Genomic DNA, 20,130 nt, shown 5'->3' with positions numbered 1-20,130 from the left:
TGGGGCATTTGGAGATCACATAAGACATTTACTATTGATTGCACCCACAATTTGCTAGAGATGAAATCTTGGGTCCAAATGGACCCCAATGCACAATGTGTAACTTTTTTCTAATGCATTATAGGAAGGTTAACATTGATATTTCACACAATTGAATAAATATTTTTACAGTTAAAGTTAGACAAAACATAAGACAAAAACGAACAAATCATTCTTCCCCTGAAGAAGACACTAATCCCGTGTCGAAACGTCGGACGAATAAAAACTCGTTTTAATCATATGAGACTGCGTAGCCGTTAATTAATGATCTATAAATATTTTTAAAGTTTTTTTTTCTCTTATGACATTTGAGATCCAATAACTAGCCCACCAGTATTTCTGAAACATGTTTTTTTTATTTCCCATAAAGTAGTAAATGCTTTCGCCTAGAATTGTTTTATGAAAAGATAACTAGTCAAAAGTCAATTTTAGTCTGCACGCTTAAGGATATGAAAACTTTTGATTTGCTATTTTTTTTCTTCAGATTTTAGATGTTCCATATCCACAACAATGCGTGTGGGAAAGAAACAAACAAAATTCGAATGAGGGGTCATCAGTTTATCACTTTGCCGTTTTTGTTGATATTCTAGGTTAGAATCTGGTAGCAAAAGTACAGTTTTTTATTGCATATTTCCGCACAAACGAAAAGTAGTCACACTGAAAAAAAACTCTGATCTCCAAACGCAAACATCTCATCCCACTTGCAATCGCTTGCTGTTGCAAACAGGTAGCTCGAGTTTCTTTCTTTGCAGGCATTGAAATCGTCGAGGCAACGGCGACGACGACGACGATGACAGATGGCATGAATCGTCGATCGTTCGTCACCCTTCCGCACCCCGTGTGCGGTGCCCAACGGCGGCGGGCTACAATCAGTGAAAGTTGATAATTCAGTTTGGCCGATTGGTAAGATCGAACCGCGCCGCAGTCCTCGGTGGGTTGGGGTGCAGATCGACTTGACATTTGCAAGTGTTGGTATGATAGGCATGCGCTGTCTGCGGGATTTAGAGAGCAGCGCAAGGGCTCTTGTGAGAGTGAATGGATCAAGTTCGGAAACTTGATCACCCGAACCGGACCACAGAAGTTTGATTGATTACCAATACCACGGGCGGCCCCCTTTTTCTGCGTTACGCACTACCGTCGTCGTCGTCGTCGTTTTGTGACAAAGTTGTAGACCTCCTCTTGTCAATGGTGGGGTGTTGGTTGGGCGATCGCGGCGAACTGGTACGATCACTAAACCTGCCCTGCAGCGAGTCACAGTCTCCGCCACCGCCCGTTCCATGCACCGCCGTTCATTCATAAATGATCCGAAAAATTAGCATCGTGATTTCACGTGATGGATGCGTGTTTGTGGCTCGGCGGCGGTCAATCGGCGATGTGGCTGCGCTGCTGCTGGTTGGTAGGAAAGTTCGTGTTCACGGCCACTATGATAACCAAACCGCCCCGAGATGTGCTGCTGCTGCTACCAGTCAGTAGTGCTATACCTCCCTTATCATCTAAGAGTGTGATGCTGCGTGCATAATTCACTTTGGTGAGCGAGTGAACGCAGCAAGGGGTGGCGTAACCCGTTCGTTGTTTGGCGGTCACATCGGGCCTCGTATTGACCCGGTGGGCGGTAACGATCGCGAACTCATCCACACGTTCTGCAACGCCAATAAAAGAGGGAGAAAGAAGCAGACAAACCGTTCCGAACTGAACTGGATTAGATTCGGCGAAAATCGATTTCGCCGTGAATGTGATTTGCTTTTCAGATTTCACGCACAGCAATTTGATGTGAGGCCGATGGTCACGACTACGGCGGTTACAGATCTAAACAAAGCAGAATTTTCGTTTGGTAATTAGTTAGCAAATATGGTGCATTGAAGCGAAACTCGCCGTCAAGGTGATTCAACAAGGTGGGAGCATTGACTGGTGGCCGGGCCAGCGGAGATATCTTCTGACGACCGGTTTTCCAAGAGGGATTTAAATGGGTGCCTCCACCGCTAGGTAGTTGCTGTTGATTTTGGTTATGCAAATCGCGGCATTGAAGGGAACCTGACCGATGATTCAGAATTTGGGAAATCTTTGAAATAATCACGAGTTGAAGAGAAAAAACTTTCTGATGAAATATTTTTAACAAGCTTTTGATTTTGTATGTAGCAAAAAAGAAACTCCTGATCGAAAGTTTTCCAAGGTTTTGTTAGATCTTCTGCAGAAAACTGAAAAACATTCCATAAGCTTCTAATTGTAAAAAAAGCTTCTATAATCTCAAAAAAAGTTGTAAATTTATTACAAGGGCACTACTCTGACATTTTTTGGTATCATGTTTCTTCATTTAGATATCGGAAGAAGTCATCGTATTTTTTCTCACCTAAACTACCGGACTATTGTCTTAGGAACCACTTCAAAGGCATTCCATAACTACTAATGACCAATTAAAGTCTAAGGTCAGCCCGTTCAAATCCATTCGATATCCATCGAACAGCTGCATTTATGAAGGATCCCCTACCTCGAAACGAACACTTACAAACGCCGCATTGCCCCAAACCAGCTGATTGGGTATCGATATCGAAGCCATTTCGATACGCAAAAAAATGAAGATGATTCCACAGCATCCGCATCGTTGTTCAATCCGGCAAGCTCTCGCGATCGTACTCACATTCACATCGACTCATCACCGCTCAACTTTGGTCGCCTAGCCTCCGGTTGACCTTGTTTCGGTTGTTTTGTTTCTCAAATATTGGAAAAATGAACCGAAACTACGACGATCGTGTGACGGTCATCGACAATCGAGCGATCATGACCAGCGGTCATGAATTGAGTAAAAAAAAGATATATAGAAGAAGCAGCGCATCTTCTAAATCTGACGCGACCACGATCGCGGCGGCAGGTTTCTAGCTAGAGCGCGCTTGTTGACCGGTCGAAAAAAGTAGGACAGCGACGTTGTTTTAGTCGGGCCCTAGTCTAGTCTGCTGGGGGCCCTAAGCAACAGCAGCAGCAGCCGATTAAGCGGTGACGAGTGACACACATTCACCGAAATAGACGCGCGCGACCCATTGAGTTCGTTCCGATTGACCGAAACGGGTTTTCGCGTCGATCGGTCGTTGAAGTCTCCTGCTTCTACGCACGCGTGCGTTCACTGCCTGGCTGCGGGCCGCGTTGATATCCGAGCCGTTTGTGAATGGCGATCGGCGTGATAGTTCTTGGGGTTGGTAGAATACAGTGCCATCCTGACTTTAGGGCCATGAGAGCGGATTGGCAGGTTTGAAGGTTAAAAGATGCCCTTGTTTCCCATCGGTTCTGCTTTGCATTTGTACGATTGGGAATCAACAAAGAAACAGTGTTTTATTAGAACATTAACATTAAAGGGTTCCTTTTAGAAATAAGACACTTTCAAAGAACAATACTTGTATTTAAAATTTCTTATACATCCTAAGACTAAAGTTGAGAATTATTGCAAATTTTGGTACTTTTTTAGATCTGTGTATCTTTTTTAAAAGAAGTTCTTTTTGTTATATGAACGTACACCGAATCAATATTTCCAGATTACCTTTCTATACAGTTTGTGTCATACGAACTTGTTCCATGTTCAAGTTTCGATTTTTATGGGAATTCGACGTTACTTTCATAAATGCAATGCATGTCCATTCATATGAATGGAAGAATTAGTATAGCGAAGAAATGAAATTCTTTAAAAGCGCACTACAAAACCTAGCGTAAGATGTTACTGGCAGCACGTTACCTTGGCGAGCAGAGCGAAAATCAAGGACCTGAAATCGATATTTGCATCTACCGGTAGTCATTTTTAAAGTAAACATGCAACCGTACAAAGGAAATCATAGTTTAATTAAGTTTGGCCTGTTACCTTTTGTTCCTTCGTCTAAAACTGAAAAATGTAAGTTTGGATTTCTTTGTTTTTATCTAAAGCTAATGTGACTAATTTTCCAGCAGTAAACAAAAAAAACACGATCTACTGAAAAGTTTCAGTGTTTGTTTTGCTATTTCTCCCGGAACAGAACTTGAACATTTTTCTATATGCCCACGGGCTAGAAAAATGTGGTCAATGGACAGCAGACGGGCCCAGCTTAGTCGAATTCCACGGGGCATCCCCCAGGATTGTGTCTTTGGGTGAGAAAATCAAATTTCAGCTCAATCGCTTGTTGCATAAGCTGGCGCATTTGATTTGAAGTTTGTATTTCAGTCAAAACGTATAGGAAATACACCTCCGTCAAACATTCGATCTGGAAATTGGTTCTGATTGCTCGACTGAGCTCAGAATTGCAATAAGGGCAGTTGGTAAGCTACAGAACAATTTCACAGAACGTTGTACGATGTTGTTGATGCAAAAGTATAAGACTACTAATGTCGCTCCCGTTCGCATCACCCACACCTTGGACCTAGCAGCCAAAATACCGATAGTGTGTCAAATCTATGTTGGTGATGAAACAAAATATGCCCTACATCAGCGGTTCTCAACCTGGGGTACATGTACCCCTGGAGGTACCTTTGCCGGGTCCAGGGGGTACCTCGGAAAAAAATGCATAATGGCGGATTTATTACAATTTTAATCAAAACTCATTGATAAAGTTTTGATATATGTATATATATTTTATTTCAGAATTTTGTCTTGTATATAATATGCATGGCGATCAGTAATTCAGAGACTATCAAATCCTGCCCTCCTGCAGAGTGGACGAAGCGCTGTGGGACAAAAGATAAAAAAGGGCAGGACAAATGTTTCTATGCAATCTACCTAACCGAAACAAAATATTGAATGTTGAATTTTAAGAATATGCTTCTGAACTAAAATTTAGAGTCTACACGATCGGAAGCCTCCATTCGAGAGATATGAAAATTTTTTTTTTCTAAAAAGCTCGGTTGCTTCGTTGCAAGAGGATTGGAAGCATCTTTCTACGCTTCTCGAAAGCCACCTTCTCCTACTCCTTTCAAAAGAATTGGAAGCCTCCTGTCAAAAGGTTCAAAATTACTTTCAAGAAGTTCAGAGGCCTCCTTTCAAGAGGCCCGAAAGCCTTCTTTCAAGAGACCCAGAAGCCTCCTTTCAAGAGGCCCAGAAGCTTTCTTTCAAGAGGCCCAGAAGCCTCCTTTCAAGAGGTCCGAAAGCCTCCTTTCAAGAGGCTCGGAAGCCTTTTTTCAAGAGGCCCGGAAGCCTCCTTTCAAGAGGCTCGGACGACTCCTTTCAAGTTGCCCGAAAGGCTATTTTCGAGCGACCAGGAAGCCTCTTTCTAGAGGCTCGGAAGCCTCATTTCTAGAGGACCGGAAGCCACCTTTCAAGAGGCCCGGAAGCCTCCTTTCAAGAGCCCCGGAAGCCTCTTTTAAGAGGCCCGAAAGACTCTTTTCAAGTTTCACGAAAGCCTATTTTCAAGAGGCCCGGAATCCTCCTTTCAAGATGCCCGGAAGCCTCCCCTTTCAAAAGGCCTGGAAGCCTCCTTTCAAGAGGCTCGGAAGCCTTTTTACAAGAGACCCGGAAGCCTCTTTTCAAGAAGCCCGGAAGCCTCTTTTCAAGAGGCCCGGAAGCCTCCTTTCAAGTTTCCCGAAAGCCTATTTTCAAGAATCCCGGAATCTTCCTTTCAAGATGCCCAGAAGCCTACTTTCAAAAGGCCTGGAAGCTTCCTTTTGAGAGGCCCGGAAGCCTCCTTTCAAAAGTGCCAGAATGCTTCTATCAAGAGGCCCAGAAGCCTCTTTTCAAAAGGCCCGAAAGCCTTCTTTCAAGAGGAGGCTCGGAAGCCTCTTTTAAGAGGCCCGGAGAACTCCTTTCAAATTTCCCGAAAGCCTATTTTCAAGAGGCCCGGAATCCTCCTTTCAAGATGCCCGGAAGCCTCATTTCAAAAGGCCTGGAAGCTTCCTTTTAAGAGGCCCGGAAGCCTCCTTTCTAGAGGCTCGAAAGCCTCATATCTAGAGGCCTAGAAGCCACCTTCCAAGAGGCCCGGAAGCCTCCTTTCAAGAGTCCCAGAATGCTTCTTTCAAGATGCCTGGAAGCCTCTTTTCAAGAAGCCCGGAAGCCTTTCAAGAGGCCCGGAAGCCTCTTTTAAGAGGCCCGGAAGTCTCCTTTCAAGTTTCCCGAAAGCCTCCTTTCAAGAGGCCCGGAATCCTTTCAAAGGACCTAAAAGCTTTCTTCCGAGATGCTCGGAAGTCTCTCTTCAATGGGCTTGGAATCCATCTTTCTAGGGGCTAAGAGACGTCATTTCAAGATCCTTAGAAGTCTCCTTTTAAGTGGCTCAAAAGCCCTATTGCAACAGGCTCGGAAGCCTCTCTTCAAGAGCTCGGAATAATGAAAATTTCAGCTCACTTAATGGAAACTCATATATTCTGTTAGTATTCAGTTCCCTTTTCCATATATCTCATGAGTTACACTCATTTTCATTTACAGAAAAAAAACAGGGGGTACCTCAATAATTCAAAAGTGCGAAGGGGTACCTCTCAAGAAAAAAGTTGAGTACCGCTGCCCTACATTCCACAACATGATGAAAAACAAACAGCCAAGTGAGGCTTATTAAAGCTCTCTAAGATGGCAAACTTAACTATGTGTATCAAAATTAAACATCTTTTCCAAAAAAAGAAAAAATCTGACTTCCCTCACAAGTCATCAATCAAGAAAAAGAAATATTAACTATTGTATTAAAACGTTTAGTCTGACTAAAAATGCCTTACTTGATAAAAAATAAAGATCACTTTAAAATTGTTCACTATCTTTTTGTCGCACACTATATTGGGTGTTTTACAGCCGGAGGATGGGCGATTACTGTGGGTTATGTGTATTGGATGGCGGATGGGTGGCGGGATATGTTTGTGCTGATTGAGTGGTGTAATCATTCTCGATGGGTTGTCTACAACAGAAACATATTGCAGCGGAGAAAAAACGAGAAATTTTGCACCGCAAAACGGCAGAAACGCTTGGAATAGTTGACAATGGACTAAATAAAATCCAATAATTTTGATGAGCAATCTAGAGTAGCAGTCAATAATTAAGCAGCAGAACTAAATGAAATAGATGATGAACCTCTCTATTGCTCAACCAAGTGGACAGGGTTGGTAACAATCGGTGAACTTACGTGGCATATTAGTTCATCCCCGGTGCGGATTTCAAAGCATTTAATCCGAATTTATCGTCGACTCTTGGAGAGCAAGATAGGCAAAGTAATCCGTGACAACATTCAAGGGAACCAATGTCAAAAGTTTCGGAAACAGAGACTAAGCTTGAAACACAATTTGACGTTCCGGCAAACTAGAACTGCTATATGATCAGTCTGTTCAATAGACGGTCTGCTAAATATTGTGCAGGTAGATTGCTCCAAGCATCCACCACATATACATTCATCGAGGAGTTGAATTGAACACCAAAAAGTGTAAATAAATTTCGTTAATTTTGAGTATTCGGTCCGATTGGATATCTTGGAACGTGCCGAGTCTATTCGTGACCTTGCGGTAACGATTGACAACATGCTTCGGTTTAATACACATGTAAGCACTGCTATCGCAAAGGCTTTTACAGCTCTTAGGTTTGTTCAACGCATGACCATCAACTTCAATCCTCAATGATATCTACGCTATTAAAGCGCTGTACCTATTGTTCATCTGTACGTAGCATCACTGACGGATAACTCACAGACGTCACAGACGTAGCATCACTGACAGATAAGTCAATTACTGCAGAAACTCCTGCAAGAATTCCGTCAGTGACATTTGAAAGGATTCCTTCGGAAATTCATGCAAAATTCTGGATAGTAGTGAAACAAAACCTTGTTTTGAAACTGAAACTAAGACTTCATGCCAAAAATAAAACCCAAAAATATCGAGATTGCAATCGATCCATCATCATTAGAGTGGGTCGCCATGGTCATTTTTTCAAATCAATGGTTTTTCGAATTCATTCTGGGTCCTGAACAAACTGTGCAGAATTTGGGACCGATTGGCTGCTTCTTCGCTTTTCGCATCGCGTTTGAAGTTTGTATGGAAATTAGTATGGGAGAAGGTATATTTTTGCATTTCTACTACTAGAGATTTTAGTTCATCGAAAACCAAGTGGCACATTGCGTTAAAGTATAACCCAAAGGATGCCGAAAAACTTTGCTGAAGAAGGCACGTTGCTGGAACGTCCACGAAAAAAGTTATAAAGCTTCGAACATTGAGTGTTCAAACCATATGCAAAAAATCGTTTATTCTGCCAGCACTGCCGTACTACGTAGACCAATAATTAAACTGAGTGTTATTTCAAAATAATTGATCTAATAGGGCTTTAGAGCTAATGGGAGCTATCCGGAATTATTTCACAAAGAAAAAAATCTGACAAGAAGGAAGATGAGTTTTGACCTTCGATAACCATATGTTGTCCGGTAGTGCTGGCAGAAACATTGATTTCTTGGTTTGAACAATCAATTTTCGAAACGTAATAACATTTTTTGTAGACCTTCCAGCTACGTACTTTCTTCGGCAAAGTATTTCGGAATCTTCCAGACTATATGCTAACGTATTGAGTCACGCGATTGATGATAAATTGAAGCCGCTAAGAGCAAAAATGTAAAAAAGTACATTTTCCCATACTAATCTCCATGTGAATTTAAAACGCGATGCGGCATGCGAGGCTGCAACCAATCGAGCCCATATTTTGCACAGTTGATTGGGGTCCCAAAACGATTCAGAAAAACCTTGATCTCACTTGATCGGACGAAGTTTGCATTTTTCCATACAACTGCGCCCCACTCTAATCATCATACTTCTTCGGATATTTCTCAAGAATTCCTTGGAAAATTACTTCAGTTGTTTCGGAAATTCCTCCAGAAATTTCTCGGAGTATTCGTCCAGGTTATATCTCATGAATTTATGTACCCGAAAAGTTCGTTCGGAAAACCATCCAGATGTTTTTTTCGTAAAAATTAATTCGATTAGTCATCCAGAAATTCTTCCAGGCATACCTTCAAAAATTCCTCCATAGGAACTCCATCGGAAATTACTCCAAAAATTCCTTACTAAATTTCTCAAGGAATTTCTTCAAACATCCTCAGCAAATAAATCTAGAAATACCTTCAGAAATTTCTTTAGGAATTCATTCGAAAATTTCTTCCAGAATTTGTTCAAGAATTTTTTTTTAAATCTTCCGGAATTTACTTCAGGAATTCCTTCAATAATACGTTCAGATTTTTTTCTGATATTTCATTCCTTCGGCTCCCATAATTCTGACGGAATTCCTTCCAGGAATTACCAATCAAATTCCTAAAGGAATTTCCAAAGAAACTTGAATTTCTTTGTACATTCCTTTTTTTCCTCCAGGGATTCTTAGGCAAATTCTCAGGAAATTACTTCGAAGATTGAAACATTTTTTTTCTGGAAATGCATCAAGATATTTCTTTGAAAATTCCTATAGGAAAATATGTTTTTTTTTAATCCTTGAAAAACACTTGCGTCTTGAGATCTTCTTCGAATATTTCTTCCGAGATTTCTTCGAAAATTTCTCAATAGATTCCTTTAAAATATTCCTAATGATTTTTGGGAATTTCATCGCATATTTTGTTGGAAATTTGATCGGAATTCCTACAAAAAAAATCTACGGAGATAGTCACTGAAATTGTATATATGTATATTGTAATATTTACCATAAATACCATAACTGTTTACATGGTTTCATAACAGATTGGTTGACGTACCTGAAAAAAAAGAGAAAAAGATATGAGTCAATGAGTTTGCTTCGTTTATGGTTTAAAAAAAATAACAAAAAATGATAGTCTCACTGCACTATGGTCCAGGATACAGATTTACGCGGAAAGATGAATTTTACGCCAAAACTATATTTTTTAGAAAAAACTGTTGTTCTACAAAATTGTTCGAAATAGTAAGGCCATCATTATGGTTTTACCAAAAAATAGGGTGGCCCATCATATAAAAAAAATTAGAAATTTTTTTTTTTATTTCTTGAAATATTGACATGTTATGTTCTACAAAGTTGTAGCGTAGCTTATTCCAATCAATTTTGCTAAGAAAACTTTTTCTGTAGCTCTTAAGTTGGCTTATTTAGAGCAATTTTACCTAATTGGATTAGGGTGTACCTAAAAAAAAAAGGATTTTTGATCTATTTTTTTTGTTTTAGATTTCTCGAAAAAGTCGTCTTCAGGTGACTTTTAGAGCTCAAAAAAATGCAACGTTTGATAGGTAAATATGCTCAATATCTTTTTCCGATCAAAAGTTATAATCGTTTTTCTGTCAAAATTACATTTTTTTTTCATCAGTTAATATCTCCGGTTAGGGCTGACCAAAACAATATGTTTACACGGCATTTGAAAGAGAAATTCATATTCCTTATAATGTCAAAAAATTGGAGATATGTTATTTTTTTTATCTCAAGTTTGTGTTTTCAAATAAATTGATATAACTCGACAACGGAAAAAGATACAGACGATATTCTTATAGCAAAACACGCGTTTTGAAAAGCCCCAAAAGTCTTCAGAAGATGACATTCGTGAGAAATGAAAAATAAAAAATCTACAGCTTTAACACTATTTATAAGTTTTACCATTATCATCGTATTGCAAGATTTACGAGAAAAGATGCATTTTCGGTCTGAAGCATACTTTTAAGAAAGAAAATTTGTTCTACAAAGTTGTTATGGATACTTGGGCCACTATTATAAAGATACCGAAAAATAGGGTGGGCCATTTTTTTAAAATGTGAAATTTTCATTTTTTTTATTTTGCGGTATATTGACATAAAATGTTCTACAAAGTTGTAGCGCAGCTTTTTCCAATTTAATTTGCTATATAAACTTTTTATGTAGCTCTTAAGCTCACTTGTTTAGAGTGATTTTACTTACCAGGATTAGGGTGTCCCTCAAAAAACAAGATTTATGATCTGCTCATTTCATTTTTTATTTTTCACAGATGTCACCTTCTGAAGACTTTTGGGGCTTTTCAAAACGCGTGTTTTGCTATAAGAATATCGTCTGTATCTTCTTTCGTTGTCGAGTTATATCAATTTATTTGAAAAAACATGATTTTAGTAAAATTGGTGAAACTTGAGATAAAAAAATAACATATCCCCAATTTTTTGACATAATGAAGAATATAAATTTCTCTTTTAGATGCCGTGTAAACCTTTTTTTTTGTCTGCCCTAACCGGAGATATCAACTTATGAAAAAAATGTAATTTTGACAGAAAAACGATTATAACTTTTGATCAGAAAAAGATATTGTGCATATTCACCCATCAAAAGTTGCATTTTTCTGAGCTCTAAAAGTCACCTGAAGACGACTTTTTCGAGAAATCTGAAACAAAAAAATTAGATCAAAAATACTGTTTTTTTTTAGGTACACCCTAATCCAATTAGGTAAAATTGCTCTAAATCAGCCAACTTAAGAGCTACAGAAAAAGTTTTTTTAGCAAAATTGATTGGAATTAGCTGCGCTACAACTTTGTAGAACATAACATGTCAATATTCTGAGAAATAAAAAAAATATTTTCTATTTTTTTTATATGATGGGCCACCCTATTTTTTGGTAGAACCATAATGATGGCCTTACTATTTCGAACAATTTTGTAGAACAACAGTTTTTTCTAAAAAATATAGTTTTGGCGTAAAATTCATCTTTCCGCGTAAATCTGTATCCTGGACCATAGTGCACTGGGCCCGTCTACCTTATACGACACCACCTGGCGTAGGCATACCAGATGGTATCCTTTGGCAGGACTTTGTCCTCCTTTTGACAACATAACATATCATATTTTCATATCAAAATAACATATCATTTGACATATCAAAATTATTCATTATATAGGTATCACAGATGAGGCACATGACAGCAAAAAAGCTAGAAATTCGAAATGTTTAATGAAAATATGCAGTATTCCGAAATCTGATTTTGTTATTTTACTTCGTATTGGTAAGTTCCAAACATTTCGTCAGAAAAATTGGCTTTTATGAAATGAAACGGAATTCGGAAGAATTCCAAAATAATTTTGATCCATTACCTCTGGACTGTCACTAATTGGTTATCTGAATGGTTCCGAGATGTTGTCAATTTTCAAACTCGTTGTAAATCTTTCTCACTATTTTACAAACAAAACCAATGAAGCACCAATCTTCACTACTAGAGTATTTCTCCAAACTACGTATGCAGAGAACCGATCTCCGATCTGTTTGAAGAGTTCATGCAGATAACTCAGATTGTCCAAAGCAGCCGTCTCTCGAATGCTCCGAGTGCTTGCAAGTCCTCCTCGAGCATTGTCCATGTTCCATGTCTGTAGCGTCTTGTACATAACATATTTGGTGCGGTGGTGGATCTTTTATGAACGCAGTTTCTTCTGGATCCCGTAAGGGAATTGTGGGTAAAACCGACACTGCGAGTAAAACCGACACCACTTCAAATCTCTGATTTCAGGTGATTATCTGACAGAATGTTGACACACTTTGAATAAACTATCGATTTCTTGTATTTCTACCCATTTCGTAACTGGCGGAGATGCGTAACAATCGAAATAAACCAAAAATCACCCTTGACGCGATGAGTTATCTAATTTTTTGGTAACAGTGATAATCTTATTCAACAATAATTTGTTGATTTTCAGTATCTAATCCATCTCTGATCCATAATTGAACATTATTCTGTATATGTTGTGGATCAGGGTTTCAACTTTTCGTTTCAGTGAGACCAAAGCAAGCGTTTTTCAGGCCAAGGGAGAATCTTTTTTCGTTGTTTATGTTGAGGATCATCTTTCACCCATCAATCTTTTCTCTATAATTTGCCTTGGAAGATAAACGAAAATCTTGCCCATTAGATGAAAATCCTATTTCTATCACTTTTACCCCGCGTCGGGATTCGAACCCAGAATAGTAACAATAATAGCCAAAGGGATGCGCTTACTCTAGCCACACCACCACGCTATCTGTATGAAAGCATTATGTATTTTGTTCCACACAAGCTACTACCATTTGAATTGATGATGCCACGAAAAGTCTCGAATATGAAAGAAAAACAGCAAACCAACGTTTGGTGGCAATCGAAGTGAGCGAAAAATTGTTATCACTCTCCAGACGGTCTATGTATCCCGAAAAGCGATGCTCCTGAGCTAGAGTGAGCGTCCATCCACATTTAACTCAACATTATTATGTTACTCGTAGGAAGAGAAAGAGATAGAGAGAGAGAGAGAGAGAGAGAGAGAGAGAGAGAGAGTGAGAGAGAGAGAGAAAGAGAGAGAGAGAGAGAGAGAGAGAGAGAGAGAGAGAGAGAGAGAGAGAGAGAGAGAGAGAGAGAGAGAACAATAGATTTACTATTCCTTGCTTAATTTAGAGATTTAGATCTTTTAAACTGTGCCTTCAGCAAGCACACCTTCATAGCTTTGATTTACAGGTAGTTGAACTCTATACCGTGTTGCTTTCGTTGCGTATGAGTCAAAAAATAGGATTTTCAGCTCTTAGTCACATGAAAATGTTGATAATTTCATTGCCAACGTTTCGATCCGGGGGTTTGGATCTTCATCATGGCTCGAGATTAATCCCTGATGAAGAGCCAAATTCCCGAATCGAATCGATTTTTTTTTCTGGAGAAGACTTGCTAACGAAGCGAGAGTGCAAACTTTTATATGTGCATATGCGGTGTCAGGCCATTTGGCCAAAAGCCGTTTAGCCGAACACCATTTGATCGAATGCCGTTTGGCCGAAAAATTTAAAAAAATCCTTGCGAGTGGAGAGTAGTGAATAATGAGAAGTGAGTAATGAGAATTGAGTGAAGAGTAATGGGAGAAGTGAGAAATGAGACATTTCTTAATTGTCAGAGGGAATAAAACGTGAGAAGTAGGGTAGGGAGTGAAAAAGATGAGATATGACATATGTGAAGTGTAAAGTGAGAAGTGAAAAATCAAAAGTGAAAAATTAAAACTAAGGTGCGAAGTGAAAAGTACGAACTGAAAAATGAAAAGCGAGTGAGATATGAGAAGTGAGAGGTGTAAAGTGAGATGTGAGCAAATAAAATTGAAAAAAATCTTCCTTTCTTTCCTTCTTTTCATTTTCTTTGTTCCCCATACCTTATTTCTTTTCCCTTTTACATTCCTCCCTCTTACGTTTTTCTTTCCCTTTTTTCTTCTTGTTTGTTTCTTCTTCTTTATCTTTATTTCTTTCTTCTCCCTTCCCTTTATTCTTTATTATTTCAATTCCCTTCTTCTTTATTTTTTCTTTATATTTTTTTTCCTTCTGCCTTTTTCCCTTTTCATTTTATTTTTTTCTTCTTAAATCTTCCTTCGTCCTACATCCTTCTTCCTTCTTACTTCTTTCTTCTTGCTTCTTTATTCTTGCTTCTTTATTATTGCTTCTTTATTCTTGCTTCTTTATTTTTCCTTCTTCATTATCCCTTCGTCCTTCTTTTTTCTTCTTTTTCCTTTCTCCATTTTTTCTTCTTCCTTCTTCTCTTTTCCTTTTTCCTCCATCTTTCAGGATTCTTGTTTCTTCTTTCTACTTTCTTCCTTCTTTTTTCTTCCTTCTTCATTATGCCATTTTCCTTCTTCTTTCTTCCTTCTTCCTCCTTTTTCGCATTTCTTTCTTCATCCATCTTCTTTCTTCATTCTTCCTATTTCCGTGTTCCTTCTTTCTTATTTTCTTTTCCTTATTTCTTCCTTCTTTTCTCTTCCTTATTCCTTCATACCTCTTCCTTATTCCTTTTTTCTACTTCCTCATTCCTTCGTTCCTCTGCCTTATTCCTTCTTTCCCCTTCCATATTGATTCTTTCCTCTTCCTTATCCCTTATTCCTTCTTTCCCGAGTAGACGAAAATAGCTCAATTATATCAAATGTTGATAAGATAGCAAAATGAGATATTGACATAATTGATATAAGAGATTCTCCTCTTCAATCTTTCTTCTACCTTCTGTTCCATATCCCACCACTCACTTCTCAGCATCTTGAGTCTCACTTTTCAATTATGATCTCTCACATCTCACCTTTTGCGTTTATTTCTTTTACTATTCACTTCCTCACCATTTACTTTTCCTTCTCATATCTCACTTTTCCTAACTTATTGCCTACATGAAACATTTTATTTCTCACTACTCACTACATACTGCGCACTTGTCGGTACACAGTTCGATCATCTAATTTCTCATTTCTTAGATCTTCTTTCTTACTGTTAACTTGTTGCTTCGAACATCTCACTCCTCACCTCTCACTTCATTGAAAAAAAAATCAAATTTTAGCTATTCAGCCCAGAGGCGCATCCACGTTCAAAATCGTGGGTAAGACAAATACGAGATCGGCATTTCTCCTATTGTAGTGTTGAGAAATCTAAGCACATTTTACACATTTTCATTTCTTTCGAATAATCGACTGTTTATTTTCATTTTTACTTAAAACAGCTACGCAGTCTTTAAGGATTAAAACAAGATTTATCTTCACCTGATGAAGACACCAACCCGTGTCGAAACGTTGGACAAATATAAATCTCGTTTAAATCCTTAAAGACTGCGTAGTCGTTTTGAGTTAAAATTATCATTTCTAGATATCAAAAATCCGGACTTCTGGATCTTCCAGGCAGGATCCTCACATAATTTGTTAAATGTTCTTCGTTTTTCTGGGCAAATATTGCATTCCCAACTACCATGATTGTACATTTCATAGTTGCTAGTTGTTTTTTTTAAATTAAATTGTGGTCACAGTGAATAAGGAGAGGATAAGGAGAAAGTTGGTACTAGAGACCAAACAATTCTCTGCATCTCCATGATTGCCGATGGAAAATAATAGTGGGTTAACAGGGATGATAATAAATAGGGAGTCGCTTTGTAAAGCAACCAAATTTATAAATTAACGACGACTTTAAGACATAAAGACGAAACTCAATCGCGCTCTCAATACGCATTAAAAATCTGATAACGCGCACTCAATGTGTTTCCATCCATCACGTTTCCATTCCATTACGTACTCTACACACTCCAGTGGCTTGTGAAGAATCGTTCTTATTTCGAACGAAACGACGCGTACTACAAGTACACGATCCGTCAAGCACTAATTATTCAACTTCACTGTCTCGCGACTAGAAAAAAAATAACCGTCGCATTGCACGCCTGGTCGCGGCAGCACACTCGCTTTAAATTGTTTGGGGAACTGCCCAATAAAGACGGATAAATTCTGGGGAATTATAAGCTAGATTTTGCCTCAATAGTATGTTCCCAAAATTATTGTTGGGCATATTGTTTCAATTATCATACCTACTTATATAAAATTAAAGATTTTTGAATTTTGTCCATTCAAACTTCTGCCCCATCTACTTGTCCATTTCACCTCTTGTCGTTTGGTCTTCGATCTTTTTGTTCCACTTCCCATCCTGGAATGCTTCTGATTTTCGAAAAAAAAAAAAACTAGTGAAGCGAAGCCGAGTCCTCTCTGGAGTGGCCTCAGCCATCTCCAGCTCCTAGGGAATGTGATATTGTCGGTGGAGAGAAGAACAAGCTCTACCTTAACTCTAATTTATTAATTCTAATTACGTGCTATATATACATTGTCAGGTAACTATCGAGAGGTAAATATTCATAATTATTTACCCGTCGATGAGCTGCCTGTTTTTATCATCCTAAACTACCTCGACGGGTAGTTGGTAAGGACAATGTAGTGGTAGATCACCACACTAGCTACCAGTAGATCTAAGACGAATTAAGTACTGTCCATTTAATTCCAGTTAACTGGTGGAATTAAATGGACAGTACTCAATTCGTCTTAGACGGTTTAATACATTCCACTAAAAGAGCTTAATATATGTTTCTACCAGTAGATGTCACGGATCCCACAAATTTTTCTAAATATCGGGTACTTATTTAAAAGGACGTATGTGATTTTGTAAACAAAGATTGAAACTTTGATTTCTCCAATCTGATAGCACTCCCACGTAAACCATCACCACAGACAGTTAGGGGGAGGCTTCGGCTCCGAGAAATCTTTAATGGTTCCAAGCAATTATTACTATCTTCTTGGACTTTTCATTAACTTTCAGAAATTTCTGAGGCTCGTACCGATTCAGTACCAGGACGATTTGGGGAGTTCAAAGCCCCTTTTCTTGAATTCAATAAATTCTTGCAGGTGTTTACAGAAGTTTTACCCGTGGAACTTTAATAATCCATTTAAAATTCATATAATTTTATTCAAAAGCTAAATTTTGAAATAATCACACTTTCAGATTCCTTCGACTACTTTTTTACCTCTGATGGAAACCATAAGACATCTTTGAGCGTTTTTGTGGTTGTAAGTATCCGTAGACTACTTCTTTAGGATCCCAGAAGCATCTTTAATTACTGTTTAAACTCAGATTAACTTGGAAATCTCTTTTTCCTAACAGACAGGTCTTGTCAGACAATGACTTCATCCAAAAACTACATTCGTTCAATGGTTGATGATATTTGTAGATCTAGAAATCAGCCCACCAGATTGCAACCAAAATAGTTGACCTAGATGATATAACATGGGTAGGACAAGGCCTTGACTGTCCTACCCAGCAATACTCATACGTAGGACATGTCCTACTTGTCCTACCCACTCCCGGCGCCACTGAATTGTGGCCAAACGGCATTCGGCCAAATAACATTCGTCTAGCTGAAAGGTGTCAAACACACCAGCATTTTAGTTATTCAATGGAACAAAATAAGTATAATTAACTTGAGCATAATGGACGTTTGGCATAACGGACATGGGCTGTTCTTTGGATCATTTTATGCCTAACGAAGTATACCCATGTCCAACTCCATTGTGGAATCCAATATACCAGTCAATAATCGTATATCATGTGATTTTTATCACAATGTATCAATCCGAGTTGTCGCTTAGAATTCGTAAAAAAAAACCTCGTCGTCTTGAGGTCCAATATATTGAAATTGGGACAAACAATCGTGATCTACGACACCCGAATCACAATAAAAAACCTAAATTTACAATCGGTATTCAAATGTCATACGGAATCGCTACCCACACTCGCATAAAAATCCAGCTTCGAATAAAATGCATTCTCCCAATCGAATCCACACATTCATATTTGGTGACTTGAACCCAAATCAAATCAGCACAGATGCAGAAAGTGAAAACAGCAAGCATTAATGATCCGGCAGCCATTAGTCAGTCATTGGAAATCAAATCAGGTTTTTTGGAGAAAAAATCAAATAAGTAAAACAAAACGGTGAAGATGAAAGGGAAACCACCACCAACAACGCACGAGGAAGTCGTGTAAATTTCAATTCGATTGAGACAAGGTTAATTACTGTGATGCGTGCTGTGGGATGTCCTTCGGCAGACGCGCTCTACCACCTGAGTGACTGCTTTAGCGAACCGCTGGAAGTTTCTACCTCATGCATTATTCAGACAATTCGGGTCGACGAAGAAAAGATCCGCCTGACCGAGCGAAACCGGAGGACCCAAAAACAAGTGGATTCGATTCTATAAGTTTAAGAAGGGGGAGATCGGTATCGGTGATTGAGAAAGTGTTGGGGGCAGTAGATCATCGCTCGCCCGTTCCGATGTTCGAATCGGTCGAATTCTAATTTGAATGAGAATCGTTTCACCTAATGAAGATAAATAGTCGATACCGCACTATTCGATACCGTTGCTTTATAAATAAGGCGTTTCTTCGAGCTGAGAAAATCGACTTTGACCCCTCATCGTATAACTGTCTGTACTTTGTGAAGTTGTAAACAAACAGTTCCGTTGTCACCATTTCGAAATCGAAACGTCCTCTGATGTGTCATACGTTCAAGGACCCTTCCACCCTCCGTATCTTCACAACCCTGTCTGCGGTGTGACAAGCCGTGGGGCCAGATGTTCAAAAACCGCAAATCCGGCACTACGGGCGCGATCGATGGCACGAAGTCACATCCGCGACTGTTGTCGACTTTCTGGTTTTCTGATGGTCCTGCGCGATATGAATAGGAGGTGCGCGCGCGAACACTGCTGCATTGCGGTTTATGACCACCTGGCGCTGCGCGGTCCGCGATTCGTGTGTGTGGTGATAATCGCGCTCACGCCCCAACTCACGCATTCACGCGAACGGCCCCCCACCCGCCAGACGTACGGACGGAGCGCGGTTCGATGCGGTGGTTGATTTCTTTCAGTCGCCGAAGGAATTTAAAAATTGTCACTCACAGCACAAGTAGGTGGCTTTTTTGCATTTCCATAACACCGCCGACGAAGTCGTCGGGCGGCGACGGCAGCGGACCCAACGTGTGCAATATTCCACCTGAGCGAGTGCAAGTCGACGCCGTCAACCTGCGGCGGCATTGGAACTTCCGCATCAAGGTGGTGTATGCATTTTGTTGCTTCCTCTTTGGCCAGAGCAAGATCCACCCAACCACATTGCATTGATAGTTGTCGGTAGCTTTTTTTTTGCATCGCGCTGTCCGCAGTATCGCGCAAAACTATTTTCCATTCGTATACCCAATCCTAAGTCCGACCCGATGGAAAGTGAAAACCGCAATTGTCACTCTCGCCTCGTCCGGCGTTGACCACTTCTTACGCCGGCTGGCTGTAGACATTGAATGCGACACCGATTTGCATGTAATGAGTCAGATTAGACCGGGGATGGGGTGCACGACGCGGTGGAGTATCACTTTTTGGATGACCGACCACTCTTCATTCGACAAACGGCTGTCGTTATGTCACCAGCAGCGTTGGTTCGATTCTCATCCGGTTACCACCTTACCGAGCCGTGAAGTGAAGACAATTGGTGACAAGATCTTCTCGTTTTCTTGCATAGGTGATGAGGTCATTATCTTGGTAACAGGTGGGTTGGAGACGAAGGGCGTATTAAAGTTGTTACGCATGAAGTCGGCAGTTTCAACGAGAATGATTGGTAGCTCCACTATAAATAAAAATACTCTGTACATGGATCAAATATGTCACTGGGAGTTAAAACTCTACAGACTATATTGGATTCAAACAGAATCTGAACATAATACGAAACTAGACTTTGATTTGAACAACAAATATCAAATGATGTGAACTTAATTTTGTTTGAATTAAAACTAAATTATCAAAATAAATATAAAATTTTAATAAATATTAAATTTAATAAATTTTCATTACATTTTTCAATTCAAATTTGTTGGATTGGTTGGTTGGTTGGTTTGGTTGGATTTGGATTGGTTTGGATTGGTT

The 20,130-nt window shown here is 39.3% G+C and overlaps 2 protein-coding genes across 3 annotated transcripts in view; both read right to left on the bottom strand.

Moving 5' to 3' along the window:
* Positions 1-9,663, bottom strand: part of LOC134216970 (uncharacterized) — an 80,614-nt gene extending 70,951 nt beyond the window's left edge. Inside the window, exon 1 of the mRNA XM_062695728.1 lies at positions 9,624-9,663. Coding sequence (XP_062551712.1) covers positions 9,624-9,655 — 32 coding nt within the window. The 5' untranslated portion in view covers positions 9,656-9,663. The remainder of the gene's footprint in view (positions 1-9,623) is intronic.
* LOC134207851 (all trans-polyprenyl-diphosphate synthase PDSS1) overlaps positions 1-20,130 on the bottom strand; it is a 336,013-nt gene that overhangs the window by 237,333 nt on the left and 78,550 nt on the right. The gene's annotated exons all lie outside the window — the stretch shown is intronic.

This window comes from Armigeres subalbatus, chromosome 1 (assembly GCF_024139115.2).
Source record: "Armigeres subalbatus isolate Guangzhou_Male chromosome 1, GZ_Asu_2, whole genome shotgun sequence".
NCBI classification, from domain to species: Eukaryota; Metazoa; Arthropoda; class Insecta; order Diptera; family Culicidae; genus Armigeres; species Armigeres subalbatus.
This window is presented reverse-complemented; position numbering and strand designations above follow the sequence as displayed.